The 27,121-nt window shown below is 29.2% G+C and overlaps 1 protein-coding gene across 1 annotated transcript; it reads left to right on the forward strand.

The window, feature by feature from the left end:
* Positions 1–667: 667 nt before the first annotated feature.
* Positions 668–26,643, forward strand: LOC129960753 (cysteine-rich with EGF-like domain protein 2). Its single transcript, XM_056074364.1, has 10 exons — positions 668–1,292; positions 5,433–5,610; positions 6,521–6,603; positions 9,256–9,319; positions 13,910–14,018; positions 14,119–14,207; positions 15,984–16,212; positions 16,616–16,702; positions 24,983–25,078; positions 26,352–26,643. Exons 2-10 carry the CDS (start codon positions 5,437–5,439, stop codon positions 26,570–26,572), a joined length of 1,152 nt encoding a protein of 383 aa, XP_055930339.1. The 5' UTR covers positions 668–1,292; positions 5,433–5,436; the 3' UTR covers positions 26,573–26,643.
* The last annotated feature ends 478 nt before the right edge of the window (positions 26,644–27,121 follow it).

Here is a 27,121-nt window from a genome sequence, read left to right on the forward strand (position 1 = left end):
CTATCTATGAGGATTGTGAGATAGCCCCTTCGTAAAAATTGGCTGTGCACCCGAATGTATGAGTGTCATCTTCATATGAGCAATGTTTGTCAACGAAGACCTTTTCAATAAACTCTGGAAATGTTAAGGAGGTTTGAACTCCTTTTGTTCTACCGATGTAGTTTTTGTATTTGAAAATGCCAAAATGATGCATAAATATTTGTAGCTTTGAATCTATATCCAAAATATAGCGTTTTTTTTTCTTTTTTTTTTTTTTTTAGCATGGCTGTGATAGTTTCTTTGTGATTGCTCTTTTTGAACATTTATATACGAAGACAAATAATTACTAATTTCATTCCCCCGATTTGTGCCATTGTTAATTAAATTTTTGTTGAAAAAAGATTTTATCAATGAAAGGAACTTGACAGAAAATCTAATGTTTTGAACAGAATAGATAAGTGCAAATCTGAAAAGTTCAAAGTAGTAACAAATTAGAAGAATACTTAATCAAAAGTGACGATGCCAATTGGAAATCGTTAATCAGAAATAAGTCATTATTTTATAATTTTTAACTGTTCTTTTAAAATTCTGAATACGATTTTAAGCCTCTAAATTATTAAAATTATTAGATTGGTAATCGAAACCGTCCTTAGAATTTCTTATTCACGTGATTGAGTGTGTGCTCCATCAACAAAGACTTGCCATAACGACTTCAGAATGTGATATCCGGTTTTCTAAAATTCACCTATCATGTGGTGATAAATAAATCGGAAATTAAGAAAAATAACGATAATCATCCTCTCTCCAAAGGCAGATCTGACAGTTTGTTTATTGATTTTTCTTGTTGCCGGCTTCTAGATCTCCGTCATCTATCACAATGTTTAGATCTGCTATCTCTTTTGAGCGCCAATCTTTAAGGATATGCTTTGGAAATATAAAATAATATAATGCAAGATATTTTAATAAGGGTAGTAAATTATGAGGAATGCATGATTTGTTATTAATTCATGTACTTATTTGGCGAATGAATTTACCCTCTCCAAATATATAATAAAGTTGATCTATTTCTTTCATAATCAATATCGAATCTAAGCTAAAATCAAGTAAGAAAAGTTGAAAGGTTCTTCTGTACTGTATGATAGTTCCCTTTTTTGCAACAGTACGCTTAAGAAAAGTGATAAACACTGTATATGTAATTTAGGCTACCATATTTTCAAATTATACCTTGGTCTTGTCCTGGTCTAATTTCAGCCTTGAAAAGGCGATGAGCTGATATTTTAGCAGTGAATAGAGCAGAACTTATTTTAATATTGGTAAGATTATTTTATTATTCAGTTGTATCTAACATATTTGTAAAATTATATGTTTAAAAGTGTATATGAGGCATGTGAATAATTTCGTATTTATTTGTTGACTCTATTCCACACTTTACTCTTTTTTAATTGATATTGTAAAACTATTTTTATGCAGTTCTTGACCGTGATTCAAAATTTGCTAGCGAAATGCTATTATTTGTATCAGATTTTCAAAAGTAATTTAGAATTTCATAACATAAAGGCAAAACTGATAAATGTGTCTTTAGGAATCAATGTGGCCTACTAACACAGCATCTTATTGGTATGTTACTGTCTTATTTCTAAGATTTTAGTTTTTAATTGCAGCTTCTGCTTTTTCAATGAAAATTAACAGACTGCACTTTGAAATACTTGGGATGTTTGCATTTTGCTCTAATCCTATTAAATGATGAAATATATGCATATTTGTACTTTGGAAATTGACTAGATTTATTATTAAAATGAGCTTGTTAACTTGACCAAGAACTTTTTGTTTATAGCTACTCATAGTTTTTTAACTATTGAATTTCTTACAAACTTTACTGTAAAATAATTAAGTTTAAAATGATTAGCTACATTGACTTTTCTTAACATATGTTGATTTGTGTCTGAGAATTGAAAAGCAATATTCTTTATGAAAAGTTAGAGGAAGTGTGTCAATAAAGATTTTATACTATCATTTTTAGCATTTTCAAATTTTCTGAAGTCTTTTTTATTTTATGTCCCTAATTTCTGTTATAAAGTACTTTTATTGAGCTTTTGAAAATTTTAATTGTTTATTTTAGTATAGATTTATGGTATTTCATATCTGCATCCTGTTTCTATATGTAATTCAAACTGTTAATGATTTATAATTCTGAGATTAAAACTTAATATTTTCTTAGTACTTCTAAAATTGGCCTATTTGGTTAAAAAAAACAACAATTGTATGTAAGAATTTTTTTGTACACTTTTTCTTGATAAATTTTAGCAAAATTCTGAATCACTTGTTTGATAAAAGATGAAAAGAATTGCTTTTCACTGCATTTCTTCTTTGTTATTTTTCAGAAAAATATATTTCTCTGTGAAACTCAGACATAAGAAAAGCAACACTATCTTTCATGTTGAATTTTAACTCTGAATCCATCCTTTTATAATCTAGATAGGTTGCTATTTGATATATATAATTTACTTATACTTTAGTATTAATGACAAACTTTATTATTCTGTTGTTTTTATATATAAATGAGGATATTGTATTAAATTTAAAAATCAAAACAAGAGGAGAAACTATACAAGCAAGAATCATCTAAATATACCTATCCATATGGAAAGGTTAAAGATTTTCAAGATAATATTTATTTCAGCACTTTATCAAATATGAAATGTTTATACAATTTGTATGATTTGAAAATAAATTGTAGATAAACTAAATATTAAATAAGGCACTTCAACATGAAATGAATCAGTAATCATTAAATGAATGGACTATGTAGTTAATTAGCATTCAGATTAGCACTGTAACAGCTTACATAAATATATGAATTTGTAAATTAGAGATTTGTAAAAATATAAATCTAGTAATAATTGAGTACTCTTCTTGCCACCTTGCATAATAATTTCTTCATTCATTTGCTATATATCTTTAATACCAGAAATTGAAAAATTCATGATTACTTCTTAATTTTCTCTTTTATTTATATAAATGCTGTATAAAATGTTTCTTGATAATTTAATTTTTACATGTTTCTATTTTTTTTTTGTATGTTCATTTCTTATATATCATTTCATTATGTTTAGAGGTTAATGGAAGAGAAGTATACTGTTATTTAAACTATATAAATGATGACTTTAAATTTAGCCTAACAAAATATAAATAATGAGATTTAAAAAAAAATTATTGTATTTTTATTGAAATGTTTGGTTTATTGAAGTTTTGCTTGTAAAAACAAATTTTAATAGTAATAGCAGGATTTATAAAAGATGGTGGTTTTTAAGAGAGAATAGAATACTAACTGTATGAGTTATTTAACTTTTTTTTTTTTGCAAGAGATTAAAGAATGTGGTTAGAAATTGCAACTATACTTTTTTTAAAAGTCTCATATCTTGATGACAAGTGACTTTTTGGCTTCAGATGCTGTCAAACATTATAAAAACTGATGGAAATCACATCAATATTATTAATATCTGACAAGAATAACTGAAATAATTATCTTAATTCTCTTATTATTCCATTTTAAAAACCATGATTTCTTTTCTGGATATTCTGCTACTCGTATTATTATTTTTTGTATATTTTATGGTCTTAAATAGATTAAATTGATTGTCTTATATTGATTGATTTTAACTTTTGGAGTATAAAATGCCTACTCTTGCAGCTATATGCAAAACATTAAGTGTTATGGTAGGAATATGCTTGCCATAAATATGGGATATATGATGACAAAGTCCACTTGTGAGTCATTGCTACTATAAACATGTAATAAATAAGCTCATATTTGATTGATAACTGTTGAAGACATGCCTGTGAATGCTTTCCTATGTATATGAGATTTTTAAGTCTTAAGATTTTACCAACACTCAAGGATTTATTTTATTTTTCTAGAGACCTGTAAAGTCTTGTATTCAGTGTGAAGGTTCTCATTTCTTTTAAACATAAGAAAAACAATTTAAAACCAGTTGATTCTTGACACCAGGTTACATGCATTTTACCGTCATCATATGTTTCCCTTCCTTGAAGATTTTTTTTTTGTCTTATCAATAGGAAAATTTTTGAATTATTCAGAGTAGTCCTGGATTTTTAATGTTTTTTCAAACCATTTATTTGCAAAAAGTAACTTTTTGCACTTTACATGGCATTTTTAGACATTTGCTGACAGTTTACAAAAGAAAGCTGAATATCCAATTTGAAATATTAAACCTAATATTTTAAAACTTTTAAGTGCAGTTTGAAGGGATTCTGCTCATCAAAGATTCAAATTTAACTATGTAGTATTTATTTATTTGACAAAAATATTTTATTTTTATTTTTGTTATTAAATTTTTTGAATAATTATTTATTGTTTTTTTTTTTTAATGGAGAGATAAATATTGCTATTTACATTTAGGTTATGGCTTGTCAAAATCCAAGATCTCTCTTTAAAATTTTTAAGGACAGGGACTTTAACAAAGAAATAGAATGGTTATACATTAAATATTTAGCAGGTTAGATCTGAGATTATCGATTCATTTCTTCCTATATTAATTACAAATGCTGTCTATCTTGTATACTGTGATTCAATAGAAAAAGACAGTTATAGTATCTGAAATGTGATTAAAAACTATCACTTTAATTTTCTGGTGGAAGTGTTATCTTAATAGTTAAGTATTATAGCCGTGATCTCCATTATCATTCACTTTATAAGCCTGGAACAAACAAAAAGTGAGAACGACTAATTATTGGATATTGTTGTTTTACTATAAATAAAATTGTTTACTTTCTTTTTTATTTGTTTTTTCATACAGTTATTGAATATAAACTTGATGATCAATAGATTAATAGATTAGTAACTATTTCTTTATTGCTGCAAATAATTTAATTATCATCTAGCCTTCAAAAATAACAAAATCATTATTATTCTTGTTCAAAAATTATGAAAGAAATAATTTTCTTTTTACTCCAGAACTTGAAGATAAAGATAAAAATTTATTAAAAAAATATCTTTGAATACATTTTAAGATGCGATATTTCATTTAATAAAGATAATTCACTGTTTTACGTTATATTACACTGTCAGAATCTTAGCATGCAAGCAGAAAATTTTAAATTTAGGTTAAAATTTAAAGAAATAAGTTTCAAATGTTCACTTAGGTTAAAAATTTACTTGGCAACTCTATTTTGTATGCCACTTTTTTCTCCAGCAGCAGTAATATCTGGAGGTTAAGAATCTTCGAATTCAAAAGCCCAATAACCTACTGCCCACTGATATTTCACTTAAATTAATTATGGCCGAATAACATTAATTTAAGTATTTCACTTAGTTTTTGTCAATTTATAAAACTGATTGATCTTGAAAAATCAGCAACTTTTTATTGGTTTACTTTTATCTATTTTTATTTGCTGACTCTATTCTTTAACTTTGAATTTAATTTTAATTTCAGCAAAATGAAGCTGCATTTTACTTCCTGTATCATTCTTAGTCTTGCTGCATTAGCTGCTATGCAGGATGAAATAGTTAGTACCAAAGAGAAAGTAAATACAGATTCATCATCTCAGAAGAAACAAGTTCTTTTGCCTCCATGTCAAGCATGTCGCATGTTAACAAATTCTTTTAAAAAGGTATAGGGCCTAATTTTTCTTTTTAGAATGTTATTTATATTTGTTTATTACGCTTTTCTAAATATAAAGAATTATCTCAATTCCAAACTTTTAGAGTATGTATTTTTGGATGTGTTTAATATTCAGGTGCTCGCATATACTCAAAAGCATTTAGTTTTTTGCAGTTTGAGACTTTCGATAAATTCCTGATGTTGTTCAAATCTTCGTATTTTGTTTATTATAAAGAATTTTAATACTTTTAGCATCTTATTGAAAATAATTGACTGGTTAATTTTTGGTATATTTTTTGATTTTAATTTTACTATATTCATAATCTATTATATAGGGAAAATTATTTTAAAGATTTATTTCAAAGTATTTGCATAAAAATAGCTGCATCTTTATTATCAGAAATTTGCCATACTTTTCATTCATATTTCTGCTCTTCAAATCTGAATAGGAGTATTTGGTTATGATAACTTCAAACTCATAAATGCTTAATCTATTTCATTCAACTGCTTAATTCATAATATATCATGATATGACATTTTTATTCCCTTTTGTTTTGCTGTGACTGACATTTTGTCATTTTTATTATTCAGAATCATTTGCAGATTGAAATTGTGAATCAGTTTGCATACAGCATTCTGTATTGAAACAGTAATAGCAGTTAATTTATCAGATAAATTTGATTAATGTTCATGGTTGTATAGACCTTTATTTAAATAGTTATTTGAAGCTTTTTTTATTAACAATAAGATATTTCATTAGATATTTTTACATAATACATTGAAAATTCAAGTGTAATATTTTAAATATGATTTATTACATGATACAATAATAACCACAGTTATTCCTTTTTCACTACAATTAGTCTATTAAATTGAGGGTTTATTCTGTATTTGGAAAAAATGATATATGTCATTTCTAGGGTATGGAGCGTACTTCAAGAGGAAAATTTGAAGGTGGTGATGCTTTGTGGGAAGAGAGTCGATTACGAGCTTATGCTGATAGGTAAACATTTTTATTTATTTCTACATAGAAAATTTGCTCTTTCAATTTATTATTCGTACTGTATGCTGTGAATTTTCAGCTTAAATTTTCTGGATAATAAAATGTTATAATTTGGGAGAATTGTTTATTATTCAATTATAGTGCCCATGTGTGATTTTGAATTGTAATAAATAGTGTATATGATACTGACAATATGTGTTTTAAAATATATGAAATCCTAAACAACTGAATATTCTGTTTCACAATTGTGAAATTGTTTTTAATTATTTAACAGTATTTATTAGGTTTGAATAAATTGAGATTTATATGAATTGTTTTGTGATTGTCTGACCTTGATCTCTTCTCGATGAACTATTCATTAAACATTGGTATTTCTAATATGTTTATCTACTATTAACATGTACTTTTGAAATTGATTTAACAATTTCAAAACACATGAAACAGCAAAATCTAAAAAGAATAAATTAGAAAAAAAATTATATACTATATCATAATAGCCTGATAGCCTGGTTGGTAGAGCTTCGGATTCGCGTCCCTTAGGTTACGAGTTCGAACCCCGCCGGCCGAAGATTCCCCGCCTGCTTGGTGGCTGACGCGCGTTAAATCTGTCATGGTCACAAAGTCCTCCATGTCGAGAGTAATACCACTGGGGGTACTGGATCAGGGGTGATCGTTCTCTGATTCAGGTCTAAATTACGATCTGTGTTTGAGTGAATGAAATGCGTGAATGAAGTCCGCCCCGTAAAAAGGGTTGTGACGTGTGTGTAGCTAAGTCGTTCTCTTGGCCCTAGATGGCGCTACTATAGAAACAAGAGGCGCTCCCCCACCCCAGGCCTGAATCCGCTGTCTTCGAACAGCGGGCTTGCCTATGGCAAGTGCCATAAGAAACAACAACAACAACAGAAGTTGTTTTCTGCCTATTTTTTTGGCAACTTGTTTAATGCAAAATATTTTTTACTTAAAACAGTTACAGTTAACAGCAAAAGGAATTAATAATGTCATCAAGTGTAAAGTTAAAAAAAAAAAAAAAAAAAAAGAAGAAATTCTGTAAAATTGTGTATAAATTAATATATGATAGTACCATAACACAATCTATAACATGAAAGCATATTGCAGAAAAAATTATGCAGTTTTTATAATTCAGTTGGGCGAATATATTTTAGAATAAAGGGCAAATATTCAAAGGAATGGTAAAAAAGTATATAAATTTTTTTCATTGTATTGCATGTGATGCTTTCAATTATTGTGAGTGTAGAGACTTGAAAGGGTCATCGAATGTTGCCGGTACCAATATTGAAAGCTAATTTTAATATTATTTTAGATAGATATTTTAGAGGGTTTTTGCATTTTTTGGTGAGAGAATCTAAGTGATGAACTGTTTCCCAAGAAAGACCCAGGGTTTGTTGAATGGATTCAGATCTGAAGAATTCCCTGAGGCATTATTCACATAATTTATTTGTTTTCAGTATAGTCTTGCTTTAGTTGAAGTATATAGATTTAGCATTATCTTTTCTGAAAGCGAAAATACTGTAGTACTAGAAAATAGCTTTATGTATGTTGTCAGCTTTTTGATTAATTATTCCATATAATACCTTTGGTAATCATATGCAAGCCTGCCTGGCTCTGTTTCTGATCAATTGTTAACACATTATGCTGACAGCTACTTTTGCATGCATTCTTGGATATTTATTATTGATAAACTTGCATTCTTATTCCTGTTACAAAATATATAGAATTCAAATGCAGCGAGGGAGAAAGAAATGAAGGGTTCATTACCAAATCCTTTGTATGCATTCTTGAGTCTTATTCAAATTCCCCTTTCTGTGTGAAAAAGACACGATTTTTAAAAATTCTTGCATTTATCTGAAATTTTAATCATTGAATAATCATGTAAAATTAATTTATTTATCAGTCCAATCTTCAAATCCAGTTTCATAACTAGATTATTGTTCAAAACTCTTAAAGTCTATTTCAAAACAGAAGATTCAATTTTGGTGAAAATCATACTAACATATAAGAACTTAATTCTATATCTCATACTTCTGTTTTCTATGATCTAAAATGAAGAAACTGGTTATCTCAGGCAGAAGTTGGCTTTCAATGACCATGTACAGCACTTAAAGTATTACCTATACTTTTGATTACCGAGAAATAATTTTATATGTTGTTCTTCAAAGCCTTTTTGCTACATAATAATGGTTGAAGCCTTATAACCATATTTATCTAAAATTATTGCATTCAGTTTCATTCTTTTTCTTTGTAAATCATAGTTATCATGATTTTCGTTCTAAATTTTTAAAACTATATTTTATTTGCTATAAATCTGTTATTAATGCTTAATTTTATTTACAGTCTTTTTTTCTTTTTCTGTATAATATACCTACATTCTTTTGTTATAAATAAAATTACTATTCTTTAGTTGTTTTTAGATCTGTTGGATTCGATGAGTGTCCTAAAAATGTTTATTGTCTTTATTTGTATATCTGAATTCGTTGAAAACATACTTGTAATATATATATTTGAATTGCAGCATAAAAGCATTGTATGTATTATGTTTTGTATTACGATTTTTATTCTACTAATAAAGTAGAATATAAATCTTTCTGCTTGTTAAATTTTTGCTGAATTAATTTCATTGGATATGTTTTTCAGTGAAATCAGACTTGTAGAAATACAAGAAAAGCTATGTGCCGATGAAGAAAAAGCATCAAATCAAGTAAGATTGATTTTTAATATTGAATAGATATGAAGTGAATTATGCTGGTAAATGCGAACGTCAGGTATAGCTATTGTGCAAAAATATCCTGGGATGACATTTTGTACAACTACTTGGCACCTGGGAACAAATAATCAGTTGTTCAGTTTCTTTCTTTTTTCTACAGGGTGACTACTAAATATTGTTTCCTAACATAAATTAAGAATTAATTTTAATTAATTGGTAAAGCAATTTCTCCCTCTATTTTTGCAATTGGTAACTAACTTTATCTTAGTGCCAGTGATTTTTGAACTGAGCAAAAAATTTAGAATTATTTAAAAGATAGAAGCCAGAAAAATCCTTTGTGTGGATGCATAAGATGGATCCAAAAAAACGTTTTGATCTTTTGATAATGAATTTTCTGCTTGTTAAATTTTCAAACTATTAAAATGCTTTGATTTTTAACATGACAATAATCTGTAGAACTAGAAATTGTTTCTCAGATATTGATTACTGTAAAGAGTGACCTACACTTGTCTGTGCTCAGTTCATGAAAGGATAAAAAAGTAATGTACAACCTTTTGGAAATGAAATGGCTGCAATAGAAAAGTGAGACATAGAACTATGCAAATATGGATAAATAAAAATCTAAATTGTCAGCCTTATAATAGAAGAGCTCAAAATTCCAAAAATTATTGTAAAGAAGGTTTCGAAAATGGAAGAAATTTCTAAACCAACATGATTTTATAATATTAATATATTTATAATATTGATTTTATTGATAAACCAAATTTTATGACAGCATACATTTTTCTGCTCAGAAATTATTTTGAAAAGAACATTGTTATAATACTAATGTGATGCTGTATATCCACCAATTCTGAGAATGGACTTGAAAACTTTGAAAATACGAAACGCTTTCAGAACAAGAATTTTATTGGTGTTTGGGTTGCAGTGTCAAATAGTGGAAAATTATTTCTGAAATTAATGAATATAAGAATGAAAATCAATGCAAAATATTACAAACTTTAAAGCCGCTTGCTAATGGTTTGTATCCTAAGAGGAATTGGATATTTTGGTAAAATTTTGCACGATGACACTGAACCTAATCAACTCGTGCTTTGCTTCATGTCAGTAGCTCAATTTTATTAAATAAGATAGGTCGCCTTCATCAAATAATATAATTCCATTAGACTATTGCATTTGTGTGATTTGGGAGACTAAATTAAATTACAGTAATACAGAAGTTTGATTATTGAAATTTGGATAATATGTGAATGGGAGAGTTACCTTTTAAACTAAATCAAGGCACAATCAAACAATAATGTAAGAAGCTGTGTTCGACCATCAGTAATAATGGTGGATATGAATAAAAAATTTTCAAGGTAAAGTTTTCATTTATGATAATCATAATATTGGCGCATTTGTTATTTTCTGTTAAATATCTGTAAAATAAGACGATTCGGTATTTGTAACAGTATTTAGAAACCACCCTGTAATTTATTTACTAACACTACTTCTTTAATTGCCGTTTTTGATGATCTTGGTTTTCTAAGAAGAATGGCTGTGTTTAATTACAATTAAATCTCTTATTGCATAATTTGAGGCTTATCATTTCTTTAACAGGACATTTTTAAAGATTAACTTTTGGATGATCATGAACATGACTTAACAGGACATCAAATTATAACGGATATGAAAGACACAATATCTTAATAGCTTTACTTTGTTTCTGTTTATTATGTGCTCTAACTTCCTTAATGGAATCAATTGTCATGATATCATACTGCCATTAAAAACGCACCTGTCTTAGTAATTTATAATTTAAGTGCATGTTATCTTTCACTGAATTGTAATCGGAGAAAAAAACAACAACTTCCGGCTTTTCTTGGCATATGGGGCGAACCAATCAAATATAGCGTCATTCACTGTGGTCAATGCATTATGATCCCTCAAGGTCCTCCATTATGAGCTAACTACACATGCGCCGGCTTCTGCTTCTGTGTATTACCTGTCATTGGCAATTGGCCTTGAGAGCAACATGACCATTATTGTACCCATTAGAATAGCAAGAATCAACCACCATACTGGACAGCTCTCATTTCTAATATATGAGGTGCCTCCCAGTGACTTCACTTTCTTATCCTTATTGTATACTTCACAGATAATAAACGGAATCTTTCTTTCTGGAAGCTATAACATTTTTATAAATAGCTTTCAACATTTTATGAAAATCAAGTTACTGAATATTGGATTAAGCTTTGTCAAATTCTTCAGTGAATTTATTGGAACAACATAATGCATTGTTTAAAATATATTTGAAATGCTACCAACATTCATAAGAAAATTACCCAACTGCGAAATTGATATCAAGAAAAAGAATTTTTAATATCTTGAAGTGATGTACAAATCATTTTTATGCTGTTACATTTTTGTAAGTTATCACAAGAAAATGGCTAAATCGCGCTAATTTTTTTATTACTCAAAATTGGAATTAAATTAATAAAAAAAATCGTTCCCAGGTAATTATTTCCATCTTCGAAAATTTATTTGTGTGAAGCCAAACAATCTGGCCTGTAGAGTGTCCCCCCCATGTTCTCCTTTATTATTAGTTGAGATTATTTTATTACTAAATGGATTAAGATTTTTAGTTTTCATTTCAGAAGTTGTTTGTCATAATGTATATTATGCCCCTTATTTTTTTTCGGTCGAGTTCGGAGGCTCTTTGTAATGCAAGAAATTTAGAATGCAAAATATAAAATGTGATGAAATGTATTTTTATTAAATTTAAAATCCTTGCATTGATTTAATGTATTACATTTATTGTAGTTTTGTGTTGTGAAACATTGAAAATACTTTTAAAGGTTAACTCTAAAATATTTATCATTAGGGAGTTTACAGTGAAGTTAAACCTTGTTAGGGAACATTTCTTTGGTATTTGCTGTAAAGACTTTGTCCATTGCACATGTATTATAAATCTGCTTTCCAGTGCCATGTGTAGTTTTAATTTTTATGTTATTCAGTCTTCTTCCCATTTATATAATTATAAATGAATTGATCTGAATGTCCACCGTGTAGAAAAAATAGTTAGCAAATGGACTTACATTTTCCATGCTGTATGTATTTCATATTTTGATGAAATTTGAGGAAGAAAATTACAATGATATATGTTTAGTGAAATGCTTCTCTGAACAGAGATTCCTAAAAGTGATAATTGAATCAGAAATCTTTTCAAATCCTCTTTTAGTAACTGTAGTCAATATTTCTGGTATTTTGAGAACTTATTTAAATAAAAAAATGTAAACAATCACGATCATCCCTTGAATGATCGTGCTACTCAATGTTTGTTTTAAATTTAAGTTTTACCAAAAGGCATCTATGTAATCAATTATGAGCATGTATCGTTCTTTGGCAATGAATCTTTCTGTCTTTCAGTAAATTAGCAGTTGATAAATAAACAGTTTATTTGCCAAAGGTGCATATATTGAATGAAACTTACTAATCAGTTTGCAAATTATAGCTTACTGTGTCTAATGAATAGTAAGTAGATTGGTGATGCAGCAAGCTATAATTTGCTTACTGTATTATAATTAATAATAGCTGTAACATTAACTGTAACATAATGTTTACCATGATAGTTTTTGTGTATTAACTCAAAAGTTTTTCAGCCTAATAAAATATATTGTTTATAAGCGAAGTTCACATTTTATTGTATACTGCTGAGTACAACTTTCATTACCAGATATATTAATTATATAGTTGTTATATGAAGTTTTGCAATTTAAAAATTGTTTGTTACCATTCATTTGGACTGTATTGATATAATTGATCAATTTAATCAAATGTGCTGTTTTCTAATTTTAGAGTTACAAAATAGAACACATGTAATGATAGAGCTGATATATAATCTCAGCTCTATGCATGTAACTATGCTTGATTCTGTGATTATTAAAGATCCCATTTAAGTTTGAGACTGGAAATGATTTGGCAATATATGTAATTTGATATATGTTTAAGTTTAAAATTATGAATACGATTAACAATGATACTATCTATCAGAAAGGGATAATGTACCAATATCCATAATGTTAAAGTGATAGTTTTTTCTTTCTTTTTTTGGAAAAATAATGTTTTAGCCTATTAGCACCAAGCGTCCTGTTCTTAGGATAGTTATATTTCACTTCCCTAGTTAAACCAATTACATTTTTTTTTTGTTTAATATATATTCTCAAACTCCTAAACTCAATTCATCTTGCCATTTGTTAGCCAGATTTTAAAGTCAAAATGAGGTTTTTTTCTTTGATTTATTTTCAAGTTATTACAAAGAATTCAAAAATAATCTTTATATTTTGGCATTTTGCTTTATTTTTAAAGTATTTTTATATCTACATTTTTTTTAAAAATTATTATCTACTGAAATTTTTTTTTCTTAAATTTCTTTATTCACAGTCACCTTACTCTAGGTATTTTAAGCATAATTTGAGAAAAATTTACTGAACGCTTTATTTTAGATTAAGTTGAGTGCCAACAAGGTTAAGCAGGTTCTTAATTTCGGTAATTGCAGTTTTTTTTTTAAAGGCGTTTTTTTTTTTTTTTTTTTTTTTTTTTCAGTGTCAACGCCTAGCAGAGGAGCATGAATCTTTATTGGAAGAATGGTGGTTTAAGAGCAAAGATTCCCATCCTGATATTTTCTATTTTCTGTGCATTGATAGACTGCAAGGTAGGATTTCAGAAGTTTTATCTTTTACTTTTATCATTATGCAAATAAGTAAACTTCATGTAAACTAATAAGTAAACTTCAAATTATTTCTTTAATATAGTTTGTTGTCCAGAAAATCATTATGGACCAGATTGTAAACCTTGTATTGGTGGATTGGTAAATCCTTGCAATGGTCACGGGCAATGCAAGGTAAGTTTTCAGCGGTTGATTTTTTTTAATAAAATTAATTGGCCCTGCTAAGAGACCATGGGAATAGACATAATGAGAAGTTGAAGAAATGGGTTTCCAGTTGCTGTGATGAAAAAATAATGACATGGGTTGGTTACTGGCTTCATTGCTTACGCTAGAATTTACAATCTCAAGATGGGCTGTGTCATAAGATGCACTACAATGATGCCTGTTTATCAGCGCCCTCAGCACTCTTGTTATCTTTGATGGAGGATTAGTTTATTCATGATTTGATTAACGTTTTTAGTTAAATGGTTGATGGTTTCATATTTTCATTATCAGCATCGTAAAGAATCCATGCAATGTATAAAATATGGAAGTGTTAGCTTTCAAGAATTACGGTGAATCTGATGAGACCATTACATGATCACACTTTGCCTCTTTCTCTCAGTGTGATTTAAAATTTTTACTATCAGATTTAAATAACCCCCAAATGTTGAAATGTATTTTAAAAACTACAATTTTCATAGTAAGCAGAGATTTCTATCTTAGTCAAAAATAGCACAAGATTTCCAGAACACCTCCCATTGTGAAGATCCAAACCCCTGTAACTGTCCTAAATCCTTTGTCGTTAGTATCCATTCTTTTGTAATAGCTTATAGGTTAAATACTGTTAATTAAAATTCGATTGCGGAAATTTTAAATAAATATAGCATTGTATAAAAAGATGCATGCAATGAAAAGTGACTATTTGAAAGATGGTTTTCCAAAAGAAATGAGTCAGTTGTGGCTTTCATCTAGGTATCAACATTCGTTGTAATGTAGAGTTGAATACTGCATTTTGAAACTTTCTCAAATAATAGTGAATTACTATTGGCTGTTTTTCATCTATTTTAAATATGAAAGTAGAAATAATATTGAAAATCGCAAACCTTGCTTTCCGTGTTTGATTCAGTTTTATTTTGTAAAAACCGTTACAAGTTCACCAATACATTTTTTTTCCATGGTCATTGTATTCATAGACGTAGTAAACGAGGTAAAAAAAAATACCTAACAGTATAATAGTTACCATAATGATGATTGTGGGAATATTAAAATATGTTCAAGTTTAAAGCGTTCTTTTTTTCACTGTCATTTTAGATACATAGGTACAAACAAACTAATATTGAATTTCTGATTTTTTTTTCCCCCTAGAAAAATTTTGATGTATTTTTAAGTGAATATTTTTATGCATTCATTTGTCCTTTTTAACATTTTTTCAAGTTGTTGCCTTACTTTTTCATTATTTTACACTTTTATACTTCAGTTTTTTTCTTAGTAACAATGTTTTATACAATTACTATTGGCTGTTTTTTATTAAAGTAGAAATAGTATTGAAAATCGCAATCTTTGGTCATTTATGTCAAAATCTTAAACAAGGTAATGACATCCTTTTTCAATGTATAGTGTTAACCAGTAATAAATAAAAGAGAGATAGTTTGTTTTTCATTAAAGTCTTTTACATTCATTTATCGCTTACATTACTCTTAAATGAATTTTTAAATATTCCTTTCAGAATTATCAAAGTTATGTTTAGACATTTATTACTAATCTGAGTTGTTATGCATGAGAAATGAAGATAATCATACAAGAAATGGAGAGAAGACAAATTATGTTGCATTAATCGCATATTAGTTATTAAAGATGTAATGTAACCATAAGAAAGTGCATTAAAAATAAATTAAATATTACAAAACTAAATTTTATTGTCAATTGTATTGATAAAATTGCATGTTTTTATAATTGAATTTGTTACAGGGTGCCGGAACTAGAAAAGGTTCAGGTCAGTGCAGATGCGATTCAGGCTATACTGGAGATTTCTGTGAACAGTGCAAAGTTGGCTATTATAATGATACTTCAGGTGATACTTCTTGGCAGTGTACCAGGTGTGATAAAGCTTGTAAAGGGCATTGTCGTGAAGGTGGGCCTAAAGGATGTGAAGTATGCGCTGATGGCTATCAGTATTCTGTAGAGTTTGGCTGTGTTGGTATGTTTTCATTTTAAGAATTTACAGTTATGTAAAATTCCTAAATGGCAAAGTTTCAAGCTCTTTAGGCCTTGATATTATTTGAACACATATTACATTAAGTTTCATTAATTTGGATTTACAGCAAATCATCTCATTTCTGTTTAGTTAACTGTGTAAAAATTATTTATCTCCTATTAGAAAATGGTTAGATTGAGATAAAGAAATTTCAGCCAGTGGTAATTTAATAAGATACATTAAATTTTAAATGACCTTAAATAAAGTCCAACATCTTATGCTATTTTCTTATTATCACCAACTTTATTAAAAACCATAAAACAGTTCTTATATTATGTTTAATAATCAGTAAAATGTAATTAACATTACATCTTTGTTACTGTATTTTATTATGTTTCATTAATAGATTCAAATGAATGCATAGAAATGAATCCACATCCATGCAAACATGGTACATTCTGTGTGAATACTATTGGTTCCTATCGTTGTGTTGGTAAGCTTCATTATTTGCATTGCTTTGTGTATATTCTTAAACATCACCAACACTTTCTAGCACTGTAATATTACCAACATTATTTTATTCCTCTATTTTCATTGTAAACTTGCACAGTAAAAGTCGATTTTCGATACAAAATTATACTAGAAGGTGACATTAATTAAATGAATGAAGGTTATATTAATTAAACTATTTTTTTCCTTACAACATAAAACTTGGGATTTTTTTTTCATTTAATTTTGTTGTAAACATTACACTTTATAAGACAGTTTTCAAACCATGTAGTAGAAATATTTTTAACTCTCTCCAGGCTCAGTTTATCACCAGTTTATGGGTCCAAAAATGTAATTTTTAACGTTTATTTTTATAGTACCAGGGAGATCAAGCCTAGATTGGCATTTTTTTTGTAAAATTATTTTTTTTGGAGGAAATATTTAGATATAAATCACATACTAATTACATATGAATATTTCAATATTACCAACATACGGACTCGTTATTTAAATAAAAAGAAATCATGAATGCACTTTATTTAAAAAGTTATTCGAATCTGTTAACACAATAATTGCATTGTTGCTATTGGATGTTAGCCGAACGTATTCGTAATCGGATATCGTATAGCGCTATGTCACAAAATTTTGAGGTACTAGTAGGGTAGCAGGGTATCTATCATCTTATGGCAACAATACAACATTGTCAGCAGGAGAGCAGATAGAAAAAGGTTCTAATAGTTAGTTATGAAAAAATGTTTGTGTGTGTAAAATCGTGTTTTTGCAGGAAAGACACCTATATAGATAAATTTAAAAAGCAAAACCTTATATAAGTATAAAATTTTATCCAAATCGCTAGTTTCCGAGATACACGAAATATATATATAGCTAAAATATTATGCCAGAAATAATTGCCTTTTAATCTGACTGTTATCGTCGATTAAAAATGGATGTATTAGAAGAAAATACGGATGACGTTATGTAGTTATTCAGGCTTTATTTTGTGCAACCGCTTTCAACGGGTTACAGCATTCGAATGAACAAGATCACATTTGTTGTAGGTGGCGCTCTTGCATGCCATGACGTAACATTCCGCCCGGCGTTGAAATATGCAAGATTTCAAAACACATTTAATTATACAATTAGCTTACATTTTCTAAAACCAAATAAACTATTCAGATGAAATATTTACAAGTGAACATCAAAATTGCAAAATATATAAAAATTATATACTAAACATGATATAAATAAAATTATTATGTACATACAATATATACAACTATCTTAACTATTTTAATTTTCAAAGTTATCCTTTATTGGTAAGAGACAAATTTTTGAAATAGGGCGTGTAAAAATACCTGTGTTAGTTTTTAATTTAACAACTCTTACTCTGCCTTCATTTCCATAAATTATCTCTAAAATTCTAGCCATTGCCCATTTGCAAGGAGGCAAATCATTTTCCTTTAACAATACTAAACATCCGACCTTAACATTATTTTTTTTGAATTGCCACTTATTTCTTTGCTGTAAGTGGTTCAAATAGTCAATTTTCCAGCGTTTCCAAATTGTTTGAACGCATTTGGTAGTATATTGCCAGCGCGACAACCTATTGTCAGAAATGTCTACAATTTCCGGTTCAGGTATTGAAGTTATTGGGCGTCCAATGATAAAGTGTCCAGGAGTTAAAACTTCATATTCAATAATATTATCTGATAATGGAATTAAGGGACGTGAGTGAAGTATACCTTCAATCTGAATTACTATTGTTTCAAATTCTTCAATAGTTATTTTACTGTTAGCTAAAGTTCTATAAAGATGGTGTTTAAATGATTTTACTCCTGCTTCCCATAAGCCTCCGAAATTGGGAGAAGGGGGAATAAATTTCCATTGGATTGATTCTGCGGATAGGTAATTGGCTAAAGTCTCATTAGTCTGACAAACTAGTTTTTTTAAGCGATTTAATTCTGAAGCTGCACCCTTGAAATTAGATGCATTATCCGACATCAATGTTGCAATGCGGCCTCTACGGGCGCAGAGTCTCTTTAAAGATGCAATGAAAGCTTCAGTCGTCAAATCTGTTACCGTTTCTAGGTGAATAGCTTTAGTTGACAAACATACAAAAATCGCTACATAAACTTTTGAATATATTCCCTTTCTTTGGTTTTTAAACTTTATTTGAAAAGGACCACAAAAATCTACACCAGAATTTAAAAATGGAGAACTAGGAGTTACTCTTTCTGAAGGTAAATTTCCCATTAACTGGTCTAACCCCTAGGCCTTTGCCTAAAACATCTAATACAATCATGGACAATTTTTCTTGCAATACCTTTACCATTTAAGGGCCAGTATTGTAGTCTAATTTGATGTAACAAACCTTGTGCACCAATATGTAGACATTTTTTATGTACATGCTCAAAAAGTAACTTAGTGAATGTATGTTTACTGGGTAAAATTATTTGATGTTTAGATTCAAATGGCAAGTCAGAATTTTTAAGTCTACCGCCAACTCTAAGTAATCCCTTTTCATCTAGGAATGGATCTAAAGATCTTAACTTACTTGTTTTAGAAATATTTTTACCTTTATTTAGTGCATCTATTTCTGATTTAAATTCACTCAACTGAGCTACACTAGCTAAATATTCAGTACTTCTTTGCAGCTCCTCAGCAGTTAAATAGTTACTTATTTTATTACGAGACTCTTTTGCCTTAGTGTTGTTAATAAACCTGAAAATAAAGCTAACTATTCTAATTAATTTTATGAAATTATTTGTATGATTAAAAAGTTCATCATAAAAATTTGAATTAGAGTCATTAATGTTTAGAGTCACAACACATTTTAGTTCATCAGCAAAGGCAAAATCCTGCATGGATTGATTGTCCACTGGTTCATCAGTAAGTTCATCTGGACCAGCAAACCACATTTTATTTCTTATGAGTTCATCTGCACTGCATCCTTTAGAAATAATGTCAGCAGGATTGTTTTTGCTACTTACATGTTTCCAATGACAATCTGATGTGAGGGTTTGGATCTCCGCAACCCTATTGCTGACGAATGTTTTTAGCTTATAGGGCTCAGTCTTGATCCACGCCAAAACAATAGTAGAGTCTGTCCACAATGAGATAACATCAATGGGTAATTGCAGAATTGGAACTATCTTTTTCACTAATCTAGATAACAGCAACGCAGCACACAGTTCAAGTGGGGGAATGGTAAGTGACTTTAATGGAGCCACTCTGGATTTGCTGCATACTATACTAGTTTTAAACTGTCCAGATTGGGTGAAGCACTTTAAATAGACAACAGCAGCATAGGCACGTTCTGATGCGTCAGAAAATCCATGAATCTCAATGCGAATTGCATCAGGAAGTAGAATAAACCTTTGAATTCTGAAGTTGTTTACTTCCGAGAGTTTTATGTAGAACCTTTTCCATTCTGTCATTGCATCAGATGGTAATTTTTCATTCCAGTCCAATTTTATCTTCCAAAGTCCTTGGATAAATATTTTTGCCTTTGTAATGAGAGGGCCTAAAAGTCCAAGTGGATCATAAAGACTCGCTATTTCTGACAGCACTTCCCTTTTTGAAAAAGAGTCCTTAGGCTTGATCTTTACCTTATATGTAAAGCAATCTTCTTTTGGATCCCAAAACATACCTAATGTTTTTACAGAACTAACACCTTGTTCTTTCGAAAATGAATAGGATGTGGTAGACAGGTTTTGTAGTAAATTAGAGTTATTAGCGACCCATTTGTGAAGCTCAAATCCAGCTCTTCCGAGGAGTTCAGAAATCTGGGTTTGAAGATTTTTAGTATCTTCTAGCGTTGCATCACCTGACAGAATGTCATCCATGTAGAAATCAGAACAAATCACATCTGCAGCCTTAGGAAAGTCCTTTTTTTCCTCATCTGCTAAAGCTCTTAAGGTCCTGGTAGCCAAAAATGGCGCAGAAACTGTCCCATAGGTTACTGTAGACAGTTTGTAAATCTTCACTGGACCATCAGTACTTGATTTCCAGACAATACGCTGTAAGTCTCTTTGAGTGGGATCGATCAGTATTTGTCTGTACATTTTTTTAATATCTGCACTAAATGCATATCTGTGCTTTCTGAATCTACTTACTATGGAAAAAAGATCTTGCTGAATAATACCTCCATTTAGCAAAATAGAATTCAGAGAATATCCACTTGTTGTTTTTGCACTTGCATCAAAAACCACTCTTAAGGCAGTTGACGTTTTCTCAGGTTTATATATCGCATGGTGGGGAATGTAATAGTTCACATTGCTATCAGCTTCAATTTTAATCTCCTCCATGTGTTCTAAACTCTCATATTCTCGCATAAATTCCTTATATAAGATTTCCATAGTATTATTTTTGTTTAATTTATTCCAGATACCATTTAGGCGCTTGATTGCATTTTCTTTGGAATTTCCTAGTAATGATTCAGCATTTTCCTTTATGGGTAACTGAACTATAAATCTTCCCGTTTTATCTCTTTTATAGGTTTTAACAAAATGCTCCTCACAATAAATTTCTTCTTCACTCTTTGTTATTTCTTTAACATTACCCGGCAATGATTCCAATTCAAAAAATTGTTTAACTGCCTCATCTAAATTTGGTTCACTTACGAGATAACAATTGGCTTTTTGAGGTAACTGGGGAAGAATGCCTGTAACTAAATAACCAAACTTAGTATTTTGTAATATTACATCTCCATTTTGCAGACGAAGTTGCTCAGGTTTTAAAATCTCAAAAAATAGCTCACTTCCTAATAGTATATCAATTTGACCTGGTGTGTGGAAATTGAAATCAGCTAGTTCAATTGAACAGGGAATATTTAATGCAGATATATTTAATTTCGATACAGGAATCTCATCGGTTATTTTAGGAAGAATAGAACATTTCACCATGTGTGAAAATGAATAATCTCGATTTGATACTTCAATGTTAGTAGCGTGTTTAATAAACTGCGTAATTCCATTTATAACAGTTATACCTTGTTTTATTGATTTTAGTTTGATTCCCAATTTTCTAGCTACATCTTCTCGAAGAATACATAAAGTCGAAGCATTGTCTAAGAGCCCTCTTAATTGAACTCTCCGACCATCTGCAGTTTTCACATAAATAAGAAGAGTGTTTAATATAACTGATTTATTCCTTTCTATCGCCTGTTTAGTCTCTCTCGGATTCAACGTCAAAGCAGATACTTCGGTTAGTACGTTTAGTTTCGGTTTCGTTTCTGCATCTGTTTGGCTTTCGCTCGCCCGTGCCCTTGAATCTGAAGTGGTAGCGCGATTTTCAGCTGACTCATCATGTATGAGTGAGTTATGCCTTTTACCGCAACTTGGAATGTTGCAAGAATATTTTGATTTGCAGATCCCCGGGTGAGGTTTAAGACAGTTAATGCATAATTTGTTATTCCTAACAAAGTTCTTTCTAGCATCGATAGACATATTTTGAAAAGTAACGCATCTAAATAGTGCGTGATAGTTTTTGCATAAAATACAAGCTTTAGCATTGGAATTTTTATTATTAACTATAAGTGTTTTCGCTCTTTTAAATATGCTCGTATTTTGTGGACGTTCGTATTTACTTGGAATACGGTTAATACTTTCTAACAAAGAACTTCGCTTTTCTAGAAATTTCATCAAATTTTCAAATGTAGGAATTTCTGCCGTATTTAGAGAAAGCTCGAATTGCTTCCTTGTCTCTTTATCTACTTTCTGTAGAATGATGTTTACAAGCATTAAATCAGATAGCTTATTTTGTTCGAATGTAAGAACCTTTAACGCTCTGATGTTTTTATTAACGCAGTCTATTAAGGCACACAGTTCTTTAGAAGATTCGCTACGAATTTTCTCAAAATTTATTATTTCTAATATATGAGATTCTATCAATTGACGTTGATTTTCATAACGATCTGATAATGCTTTAAAGAGTGATTGAAAGTTATCACTAGACGATTCTAATAATTTAGCTTCTCCTCTTAAGCATGCACGGAGATAATACAGCTTTTGAGAATCATTTAATTGCTCATTGTTGCTAATTAAATTAACAAATAAATTTTTAAAATTTGCAAAATCAGCTATTTTTCCAGAAAATTCTGGTAATGGAATTTCCGGTAGTCGGATTTTAGTTACTGCATTATCCTTTGAAACAGGGTTAATTTTAAATTCATTTTTAATTGAATTTAATAGCAATTTCAGACCTACCTCTGTTTCTTCAATCCATATATTTATTTGATCAATATCTTCTAGGATGGTTTCTATATCTTCCGACGTTTCAATACCGCAATATTGTTCGGATATCTTGTCCAACTGTGCTTGCAATTGTCCAAGTTTCCTTAATTTCACTTCTAATTCCATTGCGTTAATGTCTTTCGAAGCTGACTTTTCGGCACTAAAACTTTCGATTCTTTTCAAAGTAGTTTTTATGAGCCTTTCAGTTTATTTAGTTTCTTTTCTGAAACCGCTTCTCGGTCATCGCTTTTTTCAACTTTTTTATCCATGGTATTTGCTCCGGCTCGCTTTTCACCAATGTTATCGTCGATTAAAAATGGATGTATTAGAAGAAAATACGGATGACGTTATGTAGTTATTCAGGCTTTATTTTGTGCAACCGCTTTCAACGGGTTACAGCATTCGAATGAACAAGATCACATTTGTTGTAGGTGGCGCTCTTGCATGCCATGACGTAACACTGACAAATATTTATTTTTATTGTACAATTGCACATAATTCTTTTGTTTTATATTTAGGCTTGCAACAGATCGCTTATGATAAATGCAAAAGCAAGATCATTGCATAGAGTTCGACATGTGTGCAAAAATATGAATTCCATAAAATCTCATTCAGAAAATGCAGAAATATTTTTGTAATATTCCCCCCCCCCTTCCCCTTTATTTTAATAATATTGTAACTTCTCAACCTTTGATCGATATGATCAGCTCCTCCCATGGTTCCATTATAGTTGATTGCCACTTCATCTTTAATTTTTATTTCATTTTCCCGTTCAGTAACTGCTGTCATACCGTTTTTGTGTGTAGTGAAGAGGAGTCTCACATCCATTTTCCCATAGAGGACCATAATGTTTTCCTTTTTGAAGTGCAGCAACTTCCTATTTCTTTAATTTCTTTTTTAATTCAGTGGGCATTTCCTTTCTATTTAGATTAATTGTGCCATAAATATTTGTTTTATGTTAGTAATTTTGCTAGCTGTGGTTATGTATAAAAATTATTTATTGTGACACTGTGTCCTCTTATTCAAAGTTGGTTGTAGTAGCATTATCACTACTTGAAAATATATTGGTACATGTTTGAATTGCTCATTCATCATTTTATCTTTTCATGTTTAAATTATACATGTGTACAAGTATCCAGATTCAGATTCGCACAATATAAAAAAAAATTATCCAAATCTGACTTTTTTCAAAAGAATATGTTATACCCAACTATGTCATCCTAGGCTTTCAATTATAGAAATATATATTCCAGATTATATATACTTATAAATTTCTTTCAGCATTCTAACAATGGAATTTTACTTAATTTTGGATTAGAATGCAATTCAGAATGGTAAATTTCATCTCAAAGGAAGAAGTACAAATAAATAAATAAATGAAAAGGCTAAGAAAGTAAACATATTTTAAAGCATTCCATGACTTTTCATTGATTATTTTTTCTGTGATTTAAGATTTTAAATAAAAGTTCACATAAGGAAATATTAAGTGCATAGTTGCAGATTAATTTTAGGAAAGGCCTCTTGTGTGAAATAGGCCATTTCCCAAAATTATTTTTGAGTGCAGAATTACCTAAAACTTCCACATATAAAAAGAAATTTATTTAGAAATAGCATTGAAAATGTTGAAAAAAGATGATAGAAACCATATTAAGAATATGATTGAAATAGCATTATATTAATATTCTTTAAAAATATCATGAAATATATTAATAAAATTTTAGATTACATGTTTTCAAAATTCGTCTTTTTGTTATTCGTTGTATATAATGCAATTTTTAATCATATATTAATATAGAACTTTCATGTAGTATTTATGAAATAATGCATGCTAATAAAGCTGAAAAGTGAAACCTTTTGCTCAAAAAAAAAAAGTTTGGGAATCACAAAGATTCCAGTGCAAATTTATTGAAATGAATTTACAATTTACTACAAGTTTGGCAAATGTCATAGTTCATGGGTAGTGAAACCGCTCTTTTAAAGTTTAAATGTATTAATGTTGTAATCTATTTTCTTATTTTTGGCTGCTTCATTATTTCTGCTTTCTTTTGCAGAATGTGACAAATCATGTGATGGATGCAGAGGAGATGGCCCTGATATGTGTGAAAAATGTGCAAAGGGATATACATTTCAAGAACCTTTATGCATTGGTAATTTTTATTGATTATGTATTCAGATCGAATATTTAAAATATTTTATACATGCCTACATGCAACAACAACAACAAAAAAAAAAAAACACTGATTTAAAAAAAATTATGAATTTTTTTTAGAAGAAAGGGAGTGTGACGAGTTTTCAGGTTTGTAAACAGAACAACTTTTTAATTTATTCATTTTTAGGAAGAGTTTTGCTTTGATAATATATAAAGCTCATCCTAGGCTCAACAAATTAATCATTAAAATAAATGCTTTTATTTTAACAAAAATCTTTATTTTTAAATATAAAAATGCTTATTTCTTGTTATATATCGGACTTTTTTAAAATTTAAATGTATAAATAAATGAATACAGATGTAAGCTTTTTATGAAGCACAGCTGCGATACATAACATAAAATAGGGCATGTAATGCATATGGTTACACTTACGACTTTATAACATTGGAATCGCATCTACATTAAATACTTTATTTGCATTGTAGAAGAAACTCAAGAGGATGTCATTGGCAGTGGTTGTTTACTGTGATATCAGCTAGAATAGGTTAATTATATATGCAGATTAAATTTTATAATATATTTGCAGAGAAATTTTCCATATGCACTATTTATACAACGCATTATATATTGAAATTTGTTTTGGTATTTTCCCACCTCTTAAAGTTTGCCCTGTGTGTGCGTTTTAAACTTTCTGTGTTATGCTCTTTACACAGCTATGTCATGTACTCCTTTTGCTTTGGAATTTGTTGATATCTTTATTTGTAAATACATTGTGGATTGCTTTAAATGTGTTCATTGTCAATGTGGATAGAAAAAATATGTTGTGGCTGTTTAGTAATTTTTTTAATTGAAAAGCTGTTCAGTTGGCTATTGCCTATCATACATAATGAGTTTGTTAATGCATTAATTTAATGAATGCAACTATGATATGTGGACGAAGAAGTGTTTCGCAGTTTAAGTTTTTCAGTGTTTTGGCTTTCTGTGCATTTTTAATGGTTTGTTCACTATTATATTGTTAAATATCTTTTTTATGAATTGTTAAATTAGTTGATTTCTTAAACAAATAATCATTTGAAGGTTATTTATTATGTTTATTTTATGCAAGATATCTCAATTTTAAACTGCAAAATTAATATTAATTTTTTTATTGATATCATAATTAATTATAAGTCACTTAGTCCTTCAGTGTATTTTAACTGTTGTGCATCAAAATCTCGCTTTCTTTTGATTGCATGTGTTTGTATTAAAGTGCTGCATGTTTTAATTTCAGAAACAAAAACCTGGCAACGTTCTTTGCATGTTGAAGTGGCACGTTATGCAACTTATCTTGGGTTATGTATTGCTACTTTTATCATATTCAGGCGTAGCTTCTTTTTAGCCAGTGTCATCGGGATATTTGTAGCAGTATATATAGGACTTTCCGAATATACAGTTGGCGAATGGGACAAACGATCACTTATTAAATCTGTTAAATCTTTAACTGCTTTATGATTAAATATTTCTAGAAAGTTAATTTTTTGTTACGAATTTATCTGTAAAAAAATAAATGCATTTATAACATATATGCGTCTTCTCTTGGTTGTAAATTTATATTTTATTCTTTATGTTACAGTGTTAAGTATTTTACTGCATTATGTTGTTGTTAATTATTCTTTATTTTACATAGTTAATATTATATAATTTTAATTTCAGATGCCATCATTTTCAATAATTCTCATGTCGAAAAAGACGTTTGTCATTTTGAATTTGAGTTAGATCGGCAGGTTGATTTTTTCAATACTATAATTAGTAGATTACCATTAGCTGTTCTAGGCATTTAACATTCCTTTTTCCTAGTGCACATTCTTGTGTGCTTTTGTCTATACTTTTTTCATATACCTCATGATAAAATGTTGTAGAATTTCATTTTTATACAAAAATTCTGTCACACAAAATACTAATTGAAAAAGAGAAATTGAACTGTTTTAGACATGTTTCTGCCAGTTTATTTGTAATTGTTTATTTTATTTAATAAATCGTTTTAAGGATAAAAGGCATTGT

This window comes from Argiope bruennichi, chromosome X2 (genome assembly GCF_947563725.1).
Source record: "Argiope bruennichi chromosome X2, qqArgBrue1.1, whole genome shotgun sequence".
NCBI classification, from domain to species: domain Eukaryota; kingdom Metazoa; phylum Arthropoda; class Arachnida; order Araneae; family Araneidae; genus Argiope; species Argiope bruennichi.